Source organism: Alosa pseudoharengus, unplaced genomic scaffold, assembly GCF_046254945.1.
Source record: "Alosa pseudoharengus isolate Yale_2024_CS ecotype anadromous, Long Island Sound unplaced genomic scaffold, YU_APseudo_1.1 YU_APseudo_1.1_scf_23, whole genome shotgun sequence".
Lineage (NCBI taxonomy): Eukaryota > Metazoa > Chordata > Actinopteri > Clupeiformes > Clupeidae > Alosa > Alosa pseudoharengus.
The window spans coordinates 10,399,100-10,415,820 of record NW_027468685.1 but is presented as its reverse complement, the minus strand read 5'-3'; the positions used below and the strand labels follow the sequence as shown (position 1 = coordinate 10,415,820).

General features: G+C 43.5%; 2 protein-coding genes and 1 non-coding gene across 4 annotated transcripts; 1 reads left to right on the top strand and 2 right to left on the bottom strand.

The window, feature by feature from the left end:
• Window position 1: 1 nt before the first annotated feature.
• On the bottom strand, window positions 2–4,872 carry aste1b (asteroid structure-specific endonuclease 1b). Of its 2 annotated transcripts, none has more exons than XM_076301395.1 (5): window positions 4,770–4,872; window positions 2,565–3,989; window positions 2,002–2,215; window positions 1,572–1,764; window positions 2–1,315 (listed from the first exon to the last, which is right to left on the bottom strand). In XM_076301395.1, the coding sequence occupies exons 2-5, from the start codon at window positions 3,978–3,980 to the stop codon at window positions 967–969; spliced, it is 2,172 nt and encodes a 723-aa protein (XP_076157510.1). In that variant the 5' UTR covers window positions 3,981–3,989; window positions 4,770–4,872; the 3' UTR covers window positions 2–966. The 2 variants fall into 2 exon arrangements, with proteins under 2 accessions (XP_076157510.1, XP_076157509.1); XM_076301394.1 differs by having other exon boundaries at window positions 4,623–4,799.
• Window positions 4,873–6,482: 1,610 nt separating this feature from the next.
• Window positions 6,483–16,413, bottom strand: topaz1 (testis and ovary specific TOPAZ 1). Its single transcript, XM_076300928.1, has 17 exons — window positions 16,342–16,413; window positions 15,911–15,966; window positions 14,878–14,921; window positions 14,641–14,696; window positions 14,365–14,451; window positions 13,945–14,008; window positions 12,422–12,573; window positions 12,187–12,279; window positions 11,638–11,753; window positions 11,072–11,138; window positions 10,181–10,352; window positions 9,619–9,719; window positions 8,499–8,664; window positions 8,136–8,288; window positions 7,784–7,987; window positions 7,402–7,585; window positions 6,483–7,095 (listed from the first exon to the last, which is right to left on the bottom strand). The coding sequence occupies exons 1-17, from the start codon at window positions 16,357–16,359 to the stop codon at window positions 6,885–6,887; spliced, it is 1,944 nt and encodes a 647-aa protein (XP_076157043.1). The 5' UTR covers window positions 16,360–16,413; the 3' UTR covers window positions 6,483–6,884.
• Window positions 15,782–15,853, top strand: trnaq-uug (transfer RNA glutamine (anticodon UUG)). Its single transcript has one exon. It is a non-coding gene; the product is annotated as a tRNA-Gln (tRNA).
• Window positions 16,414–16,721: the final 308 nt, after the last annotated feature.

The following is a 16,721-nucleotide window of genomic DNA, read 5'->3' as shown; positions in this document are numbered from 1 at the left end:
TGTGAAGTTTGTTTGTTTTTGTGAAGATTATTTGTTGACATAAAGATACTCATTTCATAATTCATTGTAATGACAATAACAATATAATTACATTATTAACATTTTAAACATGTTTCAGTGTGAGAATAAATGTTAAATATGAATTTTGAAATGTATTTAAATAATGTTTCATTATGAATGTATTAATGTAAATGTGGATAAATACATTTTTTACATGACATAAAATATATTGCAATAGAAATAGGCAAAGATCAGAGTCAAAAGCAAAGGCAAACATGGATAACCCCAGCCACATTTGGTCCATGAGATGCCAGGGATCATTGTAATTATTTTATGGCATAGGTTATAATCAGGAATATCATGTACCATGTGTGCCCTTCGGAAGAACATAGGATTGACTTGAACTCATGGGTTAAATTAATTCATGAGAATGGGATGCCTTCCCACTGAGATCCTGCCAACACAATGTACACTAAAAAGCAGCTATGCGGTAAGAGCAGATGAAAGGCACAACTGGCAGCCAGAAAAATTAATATCATCAATTTGTAAACAAGCACAAATATAGGCAAATTCTGGCAACTGCAGCCACGTGGGCCCATCACGTCTGAAAAGCACCATCTTGTACTTAACAACCCGTAAGGCCAAGTTGTAGACCTGAAATGTAAAAGACATGTAAAACCTGTAAGATGCCACTTCTTTTCTCACTGATAAAGTGCCAACCCTGCAATGGTTGATTAAAACCCACAACATTGTACATATAAAACCCACTGTATTATTTTAGCTGCCCAGAAATCCCCTGCATTAACCTATAACACCGAAATGCTGTCATAGGCCGTGCGTATGAGACTGGGTTACTTTAAGGAACTTGATCGACTGTTAAGTCAGAGTCCAGCATGTCTCACAGCTCTGCTCTGAGAGAATCCATTTAAAATGTGCTGTTTAAAGGCACAAGCGGTAATAACAAGCTTATTCTTCTTCATCATAGTCTTCATCACTCATCAACATGGCAAAGCGGTTGTTCAGGCCACGCTCGTCAACCCTTTGGCCCCTCCCTCTCGGCGCCTGGCCCCTCCCTCTCGGTGCCTGGCCTCTCCCTTGCGATGGATGCTTCCTCTGTCCCCTTCCCCTCTTCCTGGCCCCTGAAGAAGATGGTCCAAGATGGCCGGTGGGGCCAGGGCCACATGGCTGTAGTGTGGCCTCCATTAGAGAAGAGAAGAGTTGCCCAGGAAAGGGGTCCCCAGCCAGGAAATCTTCTACAGAAGCCCCCTGTCTCAGCGCTGCCTGCACAGCATGAAGCAGAGTCCCACTGAACAACCTTGAGGCCAAACCGAATGAGAAGAAGGGAGATAAAAAGAGAACAAGTTGAACTATAACAGCAACCATTTTTCACATCAAACTCTGCAAAGATAGACTTGTTTTTAACTTTGTATCTTGTGATTCACAGCCCTCTGGCTAAAGCATACTGAGCCCATACAGAACCAGTGAGTTGACATATTAAACCTTGAAAGGGCACAGTAGCGATTGGGGTAAAGCATTTCAGGCAGTGGATATTGTTTGACTGGATACACTACCAGGCACATGGAGGATCTGGAAGGGGGCAACACAGCAGCTGGTTCAGACACAGCGCTGCCCACATGCATGACTGCCACTGGCTGAGAGCATGGGCCACCTCCAGGTTCAGCCCTCGCCGCTCCTTCCTCTGGACGCGGAGCTGGTGGAGCTGGTGGAGAACGGCAGCAACACCCGGCCTGCTGCACATGGGATCTGACAGAGACACATATCAGAGAGAATGAGACATACAGAACACCCAGTGACAATACACATAACAGAACACAGAACACCCAGTAACAATACACATAACAGAACACAGAACACCCAGTGACAATACACATAACAGAACACAGAACACCCAGTGACAATTACCCACTACAGTTCTTTCTGACACCAAGTTGAAAAATGATTGCAGAGTAACATAAGTAGGTCACTAAGGCTATTTTGTACCTCCAGTAATGGTTCTGCGATAGCTCAGCTCCCCAAATGTAAGGCCCAGAATCACAGCCTGTAGGATGGTGGGGTCAGGCCGAGGCCTGGAGCGCTGCAGCCAGAAAGAGGTCACACACATAGGAAGCCTGAGGGTGGGGGGCACTGTGCCCAAGGCACGCTCTTCAATATGAAGAACTCTCAACAGCACCTGTACACGCGCAGACACTGACGTCTGGAGAGGGAGAGAGAAAAAACAAAGTCTGAAACCTGGGGTTGTTTTTAAAATGTCACAGCTGCTCTGCCAGTTAAAAGTAAGAAGTTATGTACTGGCATACATTATTTGCGCAGCAGCCAGGCACATATTTTCTGTGCCATTTTCATACTGCTACCATGAGTGTGTGTATGAGTATTTGTATATTAGACCATACATACATGCATACATATGACATACATCAGCTGTAAATAGTTGAACAGGAAAAAATATGTTAACTACCTGTCTGACTGTCATTGCAAAGAAACAACTGAAACCATCAGATTAAAAGCTGTCTCACTACAAAGGTGTTCTGTACATTCATGCATACCTGGTCCATCATCTCTATCTGCACATGAGGAGCACCACTCAGTTGAACAGGGTCGACTGTGCTTTTTGTCAGGTTGAGATCACATCTGTCATACTCCACCACAGTGGGTGCGATGTGAACACATCCATCTGCTTCTGACTGGCCGCCGTGTCTACAGCCGCTTGTCCCCCTGCTGCCTCGCCCTCCTCTTCCTCTTCCTCTTCCTCTGCCCGCAGGAGCGTGAGCAGGGGCCTGCTGGCGGCAAAGGAGAAGCAGCCCGTAGATGACCTGCCGAATGGCCAGCGAGGTGCAGTGGCTGCTGGGTAACCTGCAGTTCTCCACCTGGGCGATCAGCATGACCCTCTGGAGCACCAGCACATCCTGGACCAGAGAGGGCAACCTGCCCGTGACGATCCCCCGCAAGAGCCACTGTGGCTGGGCAGCAAGTATTTCAGGGATCTCCATCGAGCCTGGAAGAGGGTTCAAACCTCCAGAGAAGAACTGCGCCAAGCTGCTTCGAGGTGGGAGAGTATAGTCCTGCATCCCTGCAGAGAAAACGGACTGCGTGGCGCCTCTCCTCTGTTCTCTCCCTCCTGCGTCAAGCTCCAGCACCTCCTCCAGGGCCTCAGCAGGGCTGCTGAACTGAGACAGCCACAGGAGGAGGCCCTCGACCTGGGGGTTCCCCCTCCTCCCCGCTGCCGCCACGGGCAGCTCCACGCGGCTGAAGAACAGCTGTTTGATGTGAGCGGGAGTGTAATCATTCCCCATGATCACGGCAAACAAAGGCAACATCTGCGGGGTCAGTCCCCTGAAGTGGGAACAGAGGCGCTGCACGGTGTAGCAGCGGGCCGAGACGGAACACTGAGACGGGTGGGCCTGCTTGCCCACCGCCACGCTGGCCCACTGAAAGTGCCTGAAGGGTATGTAACCCGCACGCAGTTCAAATATGTAGAAGTCACTGTCATTGGTCAGCACGGGGCAGCCCCACTGGCTGGCCAGGGTCGCGATCTCCATGTCGGCCTCTGCTGCACACTGGAAGAAGGGGACGGCCAAGTCGGAGAGCAGCTGCATGAAGACGGCCTTGGTGAGCAGGGGAAGCACAGAACCGTTCGTTCCGCGGGAGAGGGAGTTGGCGTCGTTGATGGACCTCTTGGCGCGCTGCCGGAAGGTGGCGAACTTCTTGTCACTGTGATCCATCCCCCCATCCAACACCACAAAGGGCTGGATCCTGCAGGTGAAGAGCGCAGCGAAGAAGTGGCGCACCTGCTCTGCGAAAGCCTCATACTCCCCACCACACTGCTGGTCGGCGCCACAGCCGAAATACAGGCTGTAGTATAGGCTGCTGCCATCGATCACCAGCCGGGTGTCCTGGAGACGCACGTTAACAAGGAAGCGGCGGTCCTTCTCCACGTAGCTGGTGAGGCCATGCACCCCCATAGCATGACCCTGGACAAATAAGAGGCAGAGAACAGGAAACTCTCACTGATCCACCAAGAAACAAATGCTGGCTTTACTTGGCCAATTAGCCAGTGACTTACTGGTCCTAAGCAACTTATGTCAAAATACAGAATGTAGCGGCAGGTTTCTTCACATGAACTTGAAAAGCTGTAGCTACTGAGCCACAGAGGGTGTTGTTGCCCAAGACGCAACATGACTTGTAACACTCAATATCATTTAGGGAACTGGAGGGGAAAGGTGAGAAATCGAATGGCATTATTATCATATAATGTCACTTGGTAGGTCGGATATACTTTTTATATTACCGGTATTGTAATAGCTAGAGAGCTGTGATTGCACGCACATACAATACATAAACAGCCCTGAGGATCACAAACTGAAATTTATGCATACATTCAGGGGCGTCAGGATGTTTTTATATTTATGACTTTTTGCTACCCATTCATCTAAGTCTGAGGACGCAGGGACATATTGCATTGCAACTATGTTCTCAAGTTTCTCTAAACCTTTAATGGTTAACGGTTAATCCAGGTCATTCCCCTAACGATCCCTGTCGGAAATAAGAGCGGCTAGCGTTAAAAAAAAAAACAAGGGGAAAGTAAGGCAGTTCTTACAGCCTACCTTCTGAATACGTTCCTCTTTGGCTTTGAGGTAATCATTCACATTTACTATGGACCCGACATCAGAGGACTTTTAGATATGTTTTGTACATGCCTAAGGATAAAAAAAATCTATCAAATGTCATCGAATTAAGCAATTACTTCCTACCAGTAAATGTCACGTTACTTTCCTGGACGGGCTCTGGTGGTACTCTTCTTTGGTTTCTGCTCCAACTACATAAATCCGCGTAATTGGCCCACTACCACCATCTAGTGGACTGGAATCCAGGCAGCAGGTGCAGGAAGCAATCCAGTGCCATTCAAAACTGTGTTTTTTAGATGTGTTAGGCTATATTCACATACACCATTGTACTCCTGGAAAATCATACGTTCCTTGATTTGATTTATAACCTCAAAAGTCCTATATCCAAAACCTAGCCAAATAGCATCTGCATAGATCACTTTCATTCAGTATGTCTAGATATAATACACTTGGTGCTTTAATTCAAATAATGAAAAAATATTCTAGTTTAAAAAATAATGTTGGTTTCCAATCTAAGGACATTTCCAGTATGTAGGCCTATTTCGTTCTAAAAACAATTAACATAAAAAAATTAAATTGGTATGGTATTCAATCAAGTAATAGAAAACTCTACTGTGCTTAAACCACTAACAAAGAAATATTTGACCAGATTCCACTGTGGGTGATACCACTGAAAGCCTAGGTCAGGGCCCAGTTTCCCGATAACGACGGAGACACGCTCTTAAGAGGGTTTTCTACGATTCATCTTATGATCGTTCGTTTGGTTTTTCCGACTGTTTCCCAAACATGCTCGTAGCGTGAACGCGCGTGCACTGCTCTTAAGACGCTCTTGATTTGATGGTGATGTCAGGTGACTGCACGTCACAACTATAGGCCTACCGTTTAAGCTTCGGATCTACACATTAATTCACATCAATACGAAAATAGAAAAACTTTGACATCTGCATGTAAGCATCCCAAGTAGGTTATATACCACACACAGACATACATAATTGTTATTATTTAAGATTAGATTGTTGCACCATGCAATAGGCTACTTTTTCGCTGTGTCACTTAAGAACACGTTTGAAGATAAGAAAGAAGTCGAGAAAAGTGAGGAAATGTGTAGGCTTAGATTTTGATGCAGTAGGCCTACAGACTAAACCACATGTTCCTTTCTCTGCTTGTACCCTGCTTGGCCTAATAAAATATAGCCCTCACTTAGCAAAGATAATGGCAAACTATTCTGGCAACGTCTCGTTTCATAACTTGATTGCATTTTTGTCCGCTTTTCATCACATTATTATGACCATTAAATGTAGGCTATGCTGTTTTGCACGCTAAAATCTAATTCATCACAGGTAAACACAATAAAGAATAGGAACGTAAGTTGGATTATGTATTCTAAGTTGTAATTCCTCTGTATGTCCTGTTGGTGACCTGTTAAGACGCTCTTAGCCGGTAACGACAACTCTGGAGCACTCGTAGATCTACGAGTGTTTTCACGACGCTCAGTCGGCAAATCTTAAGACGTTCGTAAGAGGGACTTTACGACGCTCTTAGGCTTAAGATGCTTTCGGGGAACTGGGCCCTGGTCTAATGAAGTAAAAGTAGAACGCTTGCTCATATATAGTACTGCACATGCCAAACCCTCAAGTTTTGTTAATGATCACATGGTGAAACTTTCGGCAACATTTCTGACATGTTGTTCATAGGTCTGCACTTATGTGAAGAAAATGGACACGGAGCTGGTACACTGATGTAGGCTGTAGCTGTGTGTATGTTCTGAAGATTAAACAGTAACTCAAGTTCATTCTTTAGCCAGATCATCCAAGAAATGCTGTTTATTTATTATTTACTTGGCCCAAACACAAAAAACAATATAGGGCTAATCAGACCAGCTTTCTGGTGGTCTTAAAACAGTTCCAACTCCAGTAGATATGGCTGGCCGGCTTGATAACTGAACAGGTTGGTATAAAAAAAAAAAGTCGCAAAATTTCACAATTTGTATTACAAAGATAACCATGAAAGAAATGATTAACAGACACTTAACATTAAAAGTAAATATTATTAACATAACTTAACAGCAGTTAATAAACAATGCAACTTAATATCAGTAAAACAATAAAACAATTAAAAAACAGCAAACAAACTAAAATTTGTTCTTACAATAAGAAAATGAACCTCTATTCTATACATTTGAGCATGTCATCTTGAAGTGCATGATGGGTGGAGTATGTACATGCATGTCCGATCGTACGATCACACAGACCACAACCTGTGGGCCCAGCTATGATTGTAGCTGAGCCAGTTGTGGGCGGAGCCTGGCTCGATGGTGTACACCTGCTCCTGCTGTGGATTGACGGTGGTGTAGCTCAGTCTGAGTTTGGGGTTAGGGAGCTGGGCTGAGGAGAGCAGCCGGCAGCCAGCCGACAAGTATTCACTCTCAGGAACAGAACCGTTGTTTGAAGCCCTACACACACACACACACAGACAATATTACCATTGCATCCATCACACCTGTGAAGTGCTGTTTCCTTGGATTGGTCTCATTAAGTCTTCCCAAATGAGGCAGTGACACTTAACACCCTTAGAACTTACCCCCACTTACATACACTCCCACAGTGCCACACACTAACAGATTATGAAACAACTGGCTTATCGTGATGTCAGTCAACACGAATTAGTCACACTAGCTATGCTGTCTGCTGCACACATCCGTGCATGAAGCCATCTTGCAAGGCAGGGTGAAAGTAGAATATGGGCCCTTGCTACTTACCTTTTCAGGGTAACCACTGGAGCAGGACTGATGTTGGGGATATCGGGAGAGTGAGGGATGTTGCGGCAGATGAACATCTCGAGACATACGGCCATCTCCACCTCGTTCAGAGAGCTCGGCAACTCCAGAACCAGGGAACCTGGTACCACCTCCACCAAGGGGTAGTACCCCACTTTCAAGGCACCTACACACATTACATTTCAACAAGACGCATGGAATTTCTTGAGAAAAAAGACAGATCATTTGTTATTTATAAGTTGCTAATACTGCTGGTTAATCAGAGTACGGACAGAGGAGGTAATCACACACGCACACGCACACACACGCGCATACTTAGAATTATGGGAATTGCAATGTAAATGGGTTTTGTGATTGAGCCTACGTTGGAAAAGTATTCGGGCACGATTCCAGCGGTTGCGCTTGCCGAGGTCACAGATGAGGTTCTGGACCAGCAACAGCTCCGCATGCAGTCCATTGCCCAGCATGAACTCCAGCGTATCCGCGGCAACGAGCAAGGCACTCCGCTCCAAACACGACCTCAGCAGGGAATTGAACAGGCCTGTGTATTCACCCACATCAGCCGAATCTGTCACACGCATCCACAGACACACAAGCACACAGATGAAGGACAAATACGTCTTCATTTACACAGACTTAATAAAGTGAAGTTGATCTGTATGGTTCGGGAGATGGGCACGGCCATGATGACTGCTGCGTTCATTTACTCATCTCACCGCCAAGTGGCTGTAGGCCCGGGAGGTGCATGAGGACCTCCAGCGCGTCCCTGTGAGAGGTGCACTGGGCCAGTCGCGTCTGGACAGCCACGCGGTGCACCACATCCCCACGCTCACACGGCCACTTGCTGCAGCTCACAAACCAGTTGTTCTCTACACACGCACACACACAGAAATACACCCATGCAGACACAGACACTTTATTTGAGTGTTCTGGTTTTAATAAAACATGCTACTTGCCAAAACACTACTGAACACTACAACTACACAACACTACTGAACAGTACTGAAACTGATAATTGAGTTAATTGCAAATGCATGCATTCATCATCTGTGTATGTTTGAGTGGAGTTGGGCCATTACCCTTCAGGACATTCAGGGCTCCCTCCATGCTACCAGAATGCAGGTGAAGTTCTGTTGCCATGGTTATGAGGGAACAACGAGAGGTGGTATCCTCGTTACTAAAAACCCCCTTCATCACAGAGTAACATGGCTGTTGCTGAGACAATATTTCTACAATCTTCTGTCCCTGAAAAAGACACACGTTTGGACGACCAATTACCATCCACTCAGACAATAACTAACAACACTGCATTAGACCAGATATGTGGCCTTGGCAGAGGTCTGCGCTCTCCCGAGTGCCCTTCTAGTTCTCAATGAAATTTCATTAGCATCATCAAATGTGCTAAGATACGAATGAGTAGCCCCTCCCTGGCTTTATTACTGCAAGTACTCTTTCTTATAAGTAGTTTTTCTTATCTTCCTAGTGATAATGGAGTAACATATTAAACACCAATTGGTCTCTTTCATTTTCACCTCTAGATGGTACTGCTTGTACTTACCATTACCTACAAACTGAAATCCATCAAACTAAACTGGAATTAAATAAAGAAGTCAGAGAAGATAACTTAGTTGTCCCTTGCGTCCTTCAGTCCTTGAATAGGCCTTTTTCAGGTTTGGGCAAAGAGCCGAAGTGTGAACTACATCAGTGGTTTTCAAACTGGGGGTCGCCAAAAATATTGGAGGGGAAATGATTTTTGTAAAGGTTTATAGTCAAAGGCTGCCATTGTTATAGCCTACCTATGAGAGAAGACATTTTCTGCCTCTGCTTCCCATGCTTATCTCACAAAATTTCGAAACCAAATACGATTCGATAGGTTAGAGAGAAGGGGGTTGCAAGACTTGGCCCATGTTCTTTTTTTTTTTTTTTGGGGGGGGGGGGGGGGGGGGGGGGGGAAGAGATGCCAGACACCATGGTTCACCAGAGAACCACTGAACTACATAACTTGACACCAATAAATCTGATCAAGGTCACAGAGGATTACCGTATTTTCCGGACTATAAGTCGCACTTTTTTATATTTATATATATGTTTTTTTCCTCTTCATGACACATTTTTTGACTGGTGCGACTTATACTCCGGTGCGACTTATAGTCCGGAAAATACGGTATGTGGCACAGTGGAGTGGACGGACAGCCATACCTTGCTCCACTGCTGTGTCCTGTAATAGTGGATCAGCATGGAGATTCCAATTCTGCCCAAGAAGTTCCGGTCCAGTCCTTCATCTGACAGCTGAGTGACCGCTGTTACACACACAAAGCACTGAAGAAATGACTACGCTGTGAAACTACGGAAAAGCGAGAGATCAACATCTGTCTGTGTCCGGTCCTGTATCTGTTTCTCACATTGTTCATGTGCCGTCCATCCGTCCGTCCTGGTGCTTATTACACAACTAAACAATATTGTGTAATGTTTTAACCTGTGGCTAAAACGTTTTTGCCAATGAAACTGAAGACTTTTTTGTAACTCCTTTCTTGAGAAGATAGTAATTAAGATCAGCCAAATGAGACAGTAAAAGTGTCATGGTAGTGTGCATTCTCAAGTTCTCTGACAGCACTTAACAGAAATTCTATGAGAAAGACATTTCATATACAGACATTTCTCCATAAGGCACAGGTTGCCAGTGAACCAGTTCCTGCAACAAGATGAAGTTGCCGGTGAACCAGTTCCTGCAACAAGATGAAGTTGCCAGTAAAGCGGTTACCTGCTTCAGCAAAGCCGCTGTAGGGAGGGGTGCGCGACTGAGATGACTCCACCAGCAGTGCAGTGGCCACAGCCACACAGAACTTGAGCAGGTGGCTGGTGGTGCAGGGGCTCGCACACACACGCAGAAACACCGCCGCCATCTGTTTCCAGTCCTCCTGCTTCTTACAAAGCTACACAAACAAACACACACACACACACACACACAGAGGGGAGGGGGGGGAGGGGTTACTCAATATGTAAGGGATAATGTATAGAACGCCGGTCATTACTGGGAAAATAAGTCCCAACAGGGCGAACCGGACCCCGACGGACAGCGGAGGGGTCTTGTTCCGCCCTGAAGGGACTTATTTTCACAGTAATGACCGGCGTTCTATACATTATCCCGCTTATTATACGGCTACTTGCCAAAACGAAATAATAAACTCCCCACGATATCACTTTAGCCTACATAACCTAGCCTATTTGTTACGTTCATTGTGGCATTTGCTGAGAAACAAATAGTTCGCAACAACACACGCTGCTGAACTTGAATCAAACATTCTTTAGAACACAGCTGATCAACCGTCTGCTTTCACGTTTGAATTATGTTCCAGTCCTTGCGTAGTGATATGAAAGACGTATCAGAAGCACAAAACCCGTTGCCATTGACAGCGGTAATTATATGTTTGCAGCGGTAATTACATGAATTTATTTACCGCTAGAACTTTGGGAAATTCCATTCAAGTCAATGGAGCGTTCTACTAGCATTGTGAAGAGCCGTATAATAATCAGTTATAATCTCAAACTACAAAAGCACTGTCATCATCCAAAGCAAGTTATAGAAGATATTCTAACATTTTGAGTACAAACAAGTGACATCATTGGGTATGTTTATGGGAGAGAAACCAACCTCCAAATCGATAAAGGCATGTGCTACGTTAAACATCTCAGGGGACACACAGATGTTAGCCAGCGCCCTAGACAGAGACACAGAGACAGAGAGAGACACAGAGAGAGAGAGAGACACAGAGAGAGAGAGAGAGAGAGAGAGAGAGAGAGAGAGAGAGAGAGAGAGAGAGAGAGAGAAACATATACCTATGTGAGAACAAGAAGGGAGGAATTCCAAAATGAACAGATAAGCTGTATCTGGAACCCTCCAAGGCTTCGTACTCAGCAAGCAACATTTTGACATAGCCTAGCAAGCAATCAGGTATCTTCCAATGACATGATTCCTAATAAAAACCCAATCAGTCCTCTCACAGGTCCTTTCTCAGCAAAGTATTCAAACCTATGAACTGAACATTTCTAAGGACATTAGCCCAGAAAAGAATGGAGAAAGTAAAGAAATCATAAGTTATTCCCCAATCCCAATGTGTAGTAATGCTAGTCACCCCAACGCAACATCCCATTGTCTTAGAATCTTCTTGACTGACCAGCAGATCTCGGAGCAAACTGCCTGCGTGCATGCCTCCTTACCTGCATTTGACCGCGATGAATACATCCATTTGTGATTTGGGGGCATTCAAACACTCGAGACATTTCTGCAGCCTTTCACACTGATCCACAGAAAACACACAACCGTTCTCGACCACCTACACAGACCAATACACAGCCATTTAAAAACACAGGCGTACTGAAATGTTGATACAGTATTATAGCAAACATAAGCCTCTGTTATCTGTGTGTATTTATAATATTTAAGGCAGTGTCTGAACATTAGTGTGATTAAGAATGTTGATTTGTGCATGGTTACATTCGTCTTTACCAAGTTATGTGACATCTTAGGTAAAAAGCAGAGAACAGTAATCTCTACTTTAAATCCACCATGTTATCTTGGTGGTTTCCCCTTTTGTCTACATAAACGAATATTGTCTAATAATATAGTTAATAATGTCCATCTTAGGCAAGATCCATGATAGCTAAGCAAACTTTGGTCAAAACAGGACATTAGTGTAAACAGCAAACTAGATTCAGGGATAATAAGCTGTGGACAAGTGCATGTGTTTTGTGCAAGTGTGCGCTAACCTTGGAAATCAGGTATATAAGTTGGGGCACAGTTTTGTTAAACTTTCTCTTGCAAGCATGCTCGAAAACAGCCAACACACATTCAGCTGGGGGCTGTTGAGAAGGGAAAAGAAATCCAGCGAAAACAAATGGTGAGGTTCCTTAACAATAATATATATACACAATCACAAACTGAACACACTTTAATACACACACACACACACACACACACACACACACACACACAAGAACAAACCCGTATATTATGTCTGAGTAGCAAGTTGAGTGCAACGAATGTGTCAGACAGGAAGCCCAGTCTGATTAGCGAAGCCAGAAGTCCGGTCACCACCTCAACATTGAAACACAAGCCTGGAGAACACATCTTATAGTAGCCTGTAAACAGGTCAACTGGGGAAGAGGGAGAGAGAGAGACCAGATTACATTTCTGACATCACCATGCTGAAACCTGACACCCGTTTTTTTTTTTTTTTTTTTTTTTTTTTTACATTTTAACTTAAATTTTAAGTTGTATAACCTTACTGATAAAACACACACACACACACACACACACACAGTTTAGCTTTACAAACATTTACAAGCGACCCACAGAGCTTGATGGAAATAGTCTAGTTGAAATGCAAACATTGCTGGTTTGCTATAAACGACGACTGTCTACGGACATGGCAGACATAGTAGACAATTCAGTCACCTCAAATCTTAACAAAGCCTTGTATGCGTTTTGAGAAATAGCCTTGTAATCAGAAATAGCCTTGTGCCGCGGATGGACACAAGGATAAAAATAGAGGTCTGCACTCCTGCGGGAGTCCCGTGGGTCGCGATGCAAAAGAGTGCGGCACTAGACAAGTTTTGAAAGCTTTATGGGGGAGCGAGCGGGATGAGAGGTGCGTTTGCGGGTGCGGGAGAAACAGATGATTCACAGCACTCCCACATATTAAATATAACATTTTTTTTATATAATTATAGTTGAGCTGGATATTGTGTTAGGCAGCATTAAAAAAAAGGGGTTTAAGCAGCCTAACTGACGGATACGGTCATTTAGGCCTATGTGGGTTCAATTCTTTCCTGCTGATCCGTTGCCGAAACTCGAAATCGAAAGCAAGACAGAGGAAGGGGACACCACTAGGCTACTTCAGATGTTAGTGGCTTTCTAAAGAACGGATGCCAGCTAGCATAGCTGTGTTACAGTAGCCTAACCTACATTCAGAATCAAGAAACTTAAAATCAGACATCTGGCAGTCTTTTTCAGTTGTGTGTGTGAAGTGCTCCTTTTGTGAGACAGAAGGCAAAACTGAATATCCCTCCCGCATATCCTTCGGGCTTTTGCGGGCGCGAAAGGGGACCAAATGTTACAGATGCGGGCGGGAGCGGGACTAAAAATTACACATTAATACGGGAGCGGGACAGAATGTTGCAGTAGCGGGCGGGCGAGAGTGGGACTGAAAAATCTGTTCCGCACAGACCTCTAGATGAAAATGCTTATGATAACAAAAGATGGTCACATGGCCATTTATATGTTCTCACAACAGTTAGTTTTCTCGGCCAGATCATCAGAAATTTGCAAAACAATACTGGACTTCAGTCGACACTTTCTGCTCTGACCTTATTGGAAGATCATATAACCATGGGACTTTTTCTTTGATATAATAATAAATGAACTTGGTATGTTGTTCCCTCAAATGTGCCAAATCAAAGAGCTTACAGTATGTACGGTTGGTGTGTCAGAACCAATGAATCTGAGTGTGCATGTATCAGTCTTACCAGCTCGCTTGACATACAGCGGGTTGGTCGACACTATAAACCTCTGCACCGTGGCCATGCAGAACTGCAAGAAAGCAGACAAAAAAAATTACAAATGCCTCATACCCAAAATACATTGGCTTTTTCATGCCTACACACCTATGCTATCTACAGTAATTACCTGTGTATTAGCCACATTGTGTATAAACCGCAGGACAGTGTTTTATGCAAATTAAAAAAACAAAACTGTAATACCATTTTAACTGCCCCTGTGTATTAACCTCATAGCTGAAGAAATTTATCAAAATCAATGTATAAACTGTGGCTAATAGTTGGGAAATTACGGTATGTTAACCATTTTAACAAATCCCCCAAATGTTTAAATAAGCTGTCCTGGCTCAGATTACTTTTTACATTCAGAGTTATAGGGTGGAATATTACCTTTTCATCCCCACTCCGGGGCACATGCAGGAAACTGCAGGTATTCCTCAAACAGGAGTGATTCTCACTGAAGTAATATTTACAGTACTGAGGGGGAAGTACCAGAGAAAGGTCAAAGGTCAGTGTCGTGAAGAGAAGTAAATACATTGAAGTGCGTAGAAAATGTCAAGTATGTCATGCCAATGTGTGTGTGTAAGTGTGTATGTGTGTGTGAGAGAGTGAGTGAGTGTCAGTGTGAGTGAGCCGAGTTAGTAAGCGCCTGAGTGAGTGACTTACAGTGCCATAGGTTGCAGGTCTAGATGGACCTCCATTCTTCATAAGTGTGAAATTATCTTTATATCAACAAAACACACAGTGCATATCAATCACTTTTGTACAATGTTTCACTGCAAGGGCAATGAGATGTTCTAAATTCTAAATTCCTAAATTTCAGTGTATACCAAAGTTGTCTATAATTGTTCTATAACCAAAGCTATTCCTTTACTATAATAAAAAATATTCCTGAATACATACCTGTGTTGCATGTGTTCTGCTTTAGGTTTGAGGGCAAATTCCTCCTAGTCAAAGGCAAAATATATAACATTCAAAACATTGCACCATGTCTCTCTCTCTCTCTCTCTCTCAATCTATGCACTCGACATCAAAAATCCTAATAGAAAACATGCTAGTTTTGCCACCCAGCCCACTTAGGACATGGGGATATGGGAATAAATACACACAGTAACTTAAGATTTAAATAAGGCATTTGTTTACTAGCCACTGGAACTGAATCTGATTGCTTATTTATTTAAACAAACTTTGCATGAAGGCAGACAATGTGTCAGAGTTTCTACAGAACATGCACAACCCACATGTGTGCACCAAGATAACTGAAAAACATAATTAACCAGGGATGTAGGGGAGGCTAAACGCAAGTAAACACAGTTTATCCACCTCTGACATTTCAGAAATAGAGTTTATCCACCTCTTATCAGAGTTTATCCACATCTCAGAAGAGTTTATTCACCAATTGCAACTTTTAACATTCAAAAATCGCTCTGTATATGTACACTCTAGGAACCATTTAATACCATGGGGATATCATTATAAACATTGTAAAATAACCTCCACCATCATCAAACATGTTCTGAATGCCTTTTTTCAAAACTCTGATACCGCATGGCACAGTCCACCTCACAGAATTCATAGTTTACCCACCTCTTATTTTACCACTACATCCCTGTACTTAACATTCCAAACAGTCCTTTGATAGGAATGCCTAATTCTACTCCAAACAGGTTAGGTAAGGTTAAATAAATGACTTGTTGGAAATATAAAAGGACATAGGATGAAACTCTGTGTGACCTTCCCAGTTCCTACTACCAACTGACTGTTAACAGTGCTGTTGTATGATTGCATCAGCAGGGTTACTCACAGTGGTTCTATGGTGTAATGGTTAGCACTCTGGACTTTGAATCCAGCGATCCGAGTTCAAATCTCGGTAGAACCTTTGCTTTGCTTTGCTTTGGATTAAAGCATCTGCTAAGTAAACATAAGCTAAACTTACCAGGAGTTCCAGCCGGAGTTCCAATCCTCAGACTTATCATCGCCATCAATCTCATTCTTCAAACAGACACAGCACACAGATAGCATTTAGCATGTGTGTCTTTGTGTAACTGAGACCTGCTACTTGAAAACATCCCGTATTTACATAAAACCAACGAGTTGTACCAACTTTTAGAGCAACTGTAAAAATTTGGCAGAGACATGACTTTAAAATCCTATTGTATTTTTATTTTTGAAATGAGCCCATCATTCATTCCTCTCCATTACAGCACTATTTCTAAAATAAGCAAATAATTATGTAAAGGCAAACTATACCATACAAAAATGTATTTACCTCTTATGTACAAAACTATTACTCTCTTCGTTTGTTAATGTTGCGCCGTTTTCATTCTCTGTTCTACACAGTGTGGAGTGAACATTCATTACACATACCTCTTGCAAAATAAACATGTCCCCAACCTGAGTCCAGCTGCTGCCAGGCAACAATGGCACCCTTCTTGTTGAGGTGGCTTCCTCTAAAACACAGAAGCATCATTCATTCAACTTCCAAGACAAACACAACATATCCTTAGGATCGGAATTCTATTAATGTACGCAACTTAATTTATAAACAAACAAAAAAATAGGTTTCACATACTGGCAATCTAAACCTAAAAGCAATAACTCAGATGACAATTACATTTTAAATGACTAAATTATTAAATTACATTACTGACTACTAATTATCGTATCAAAAGCATCAATGCCCCACCCCCACCCCACAATCAACCCCAACTGTCACCAAAGCTTCCCTAACGCACCATACTACTTCC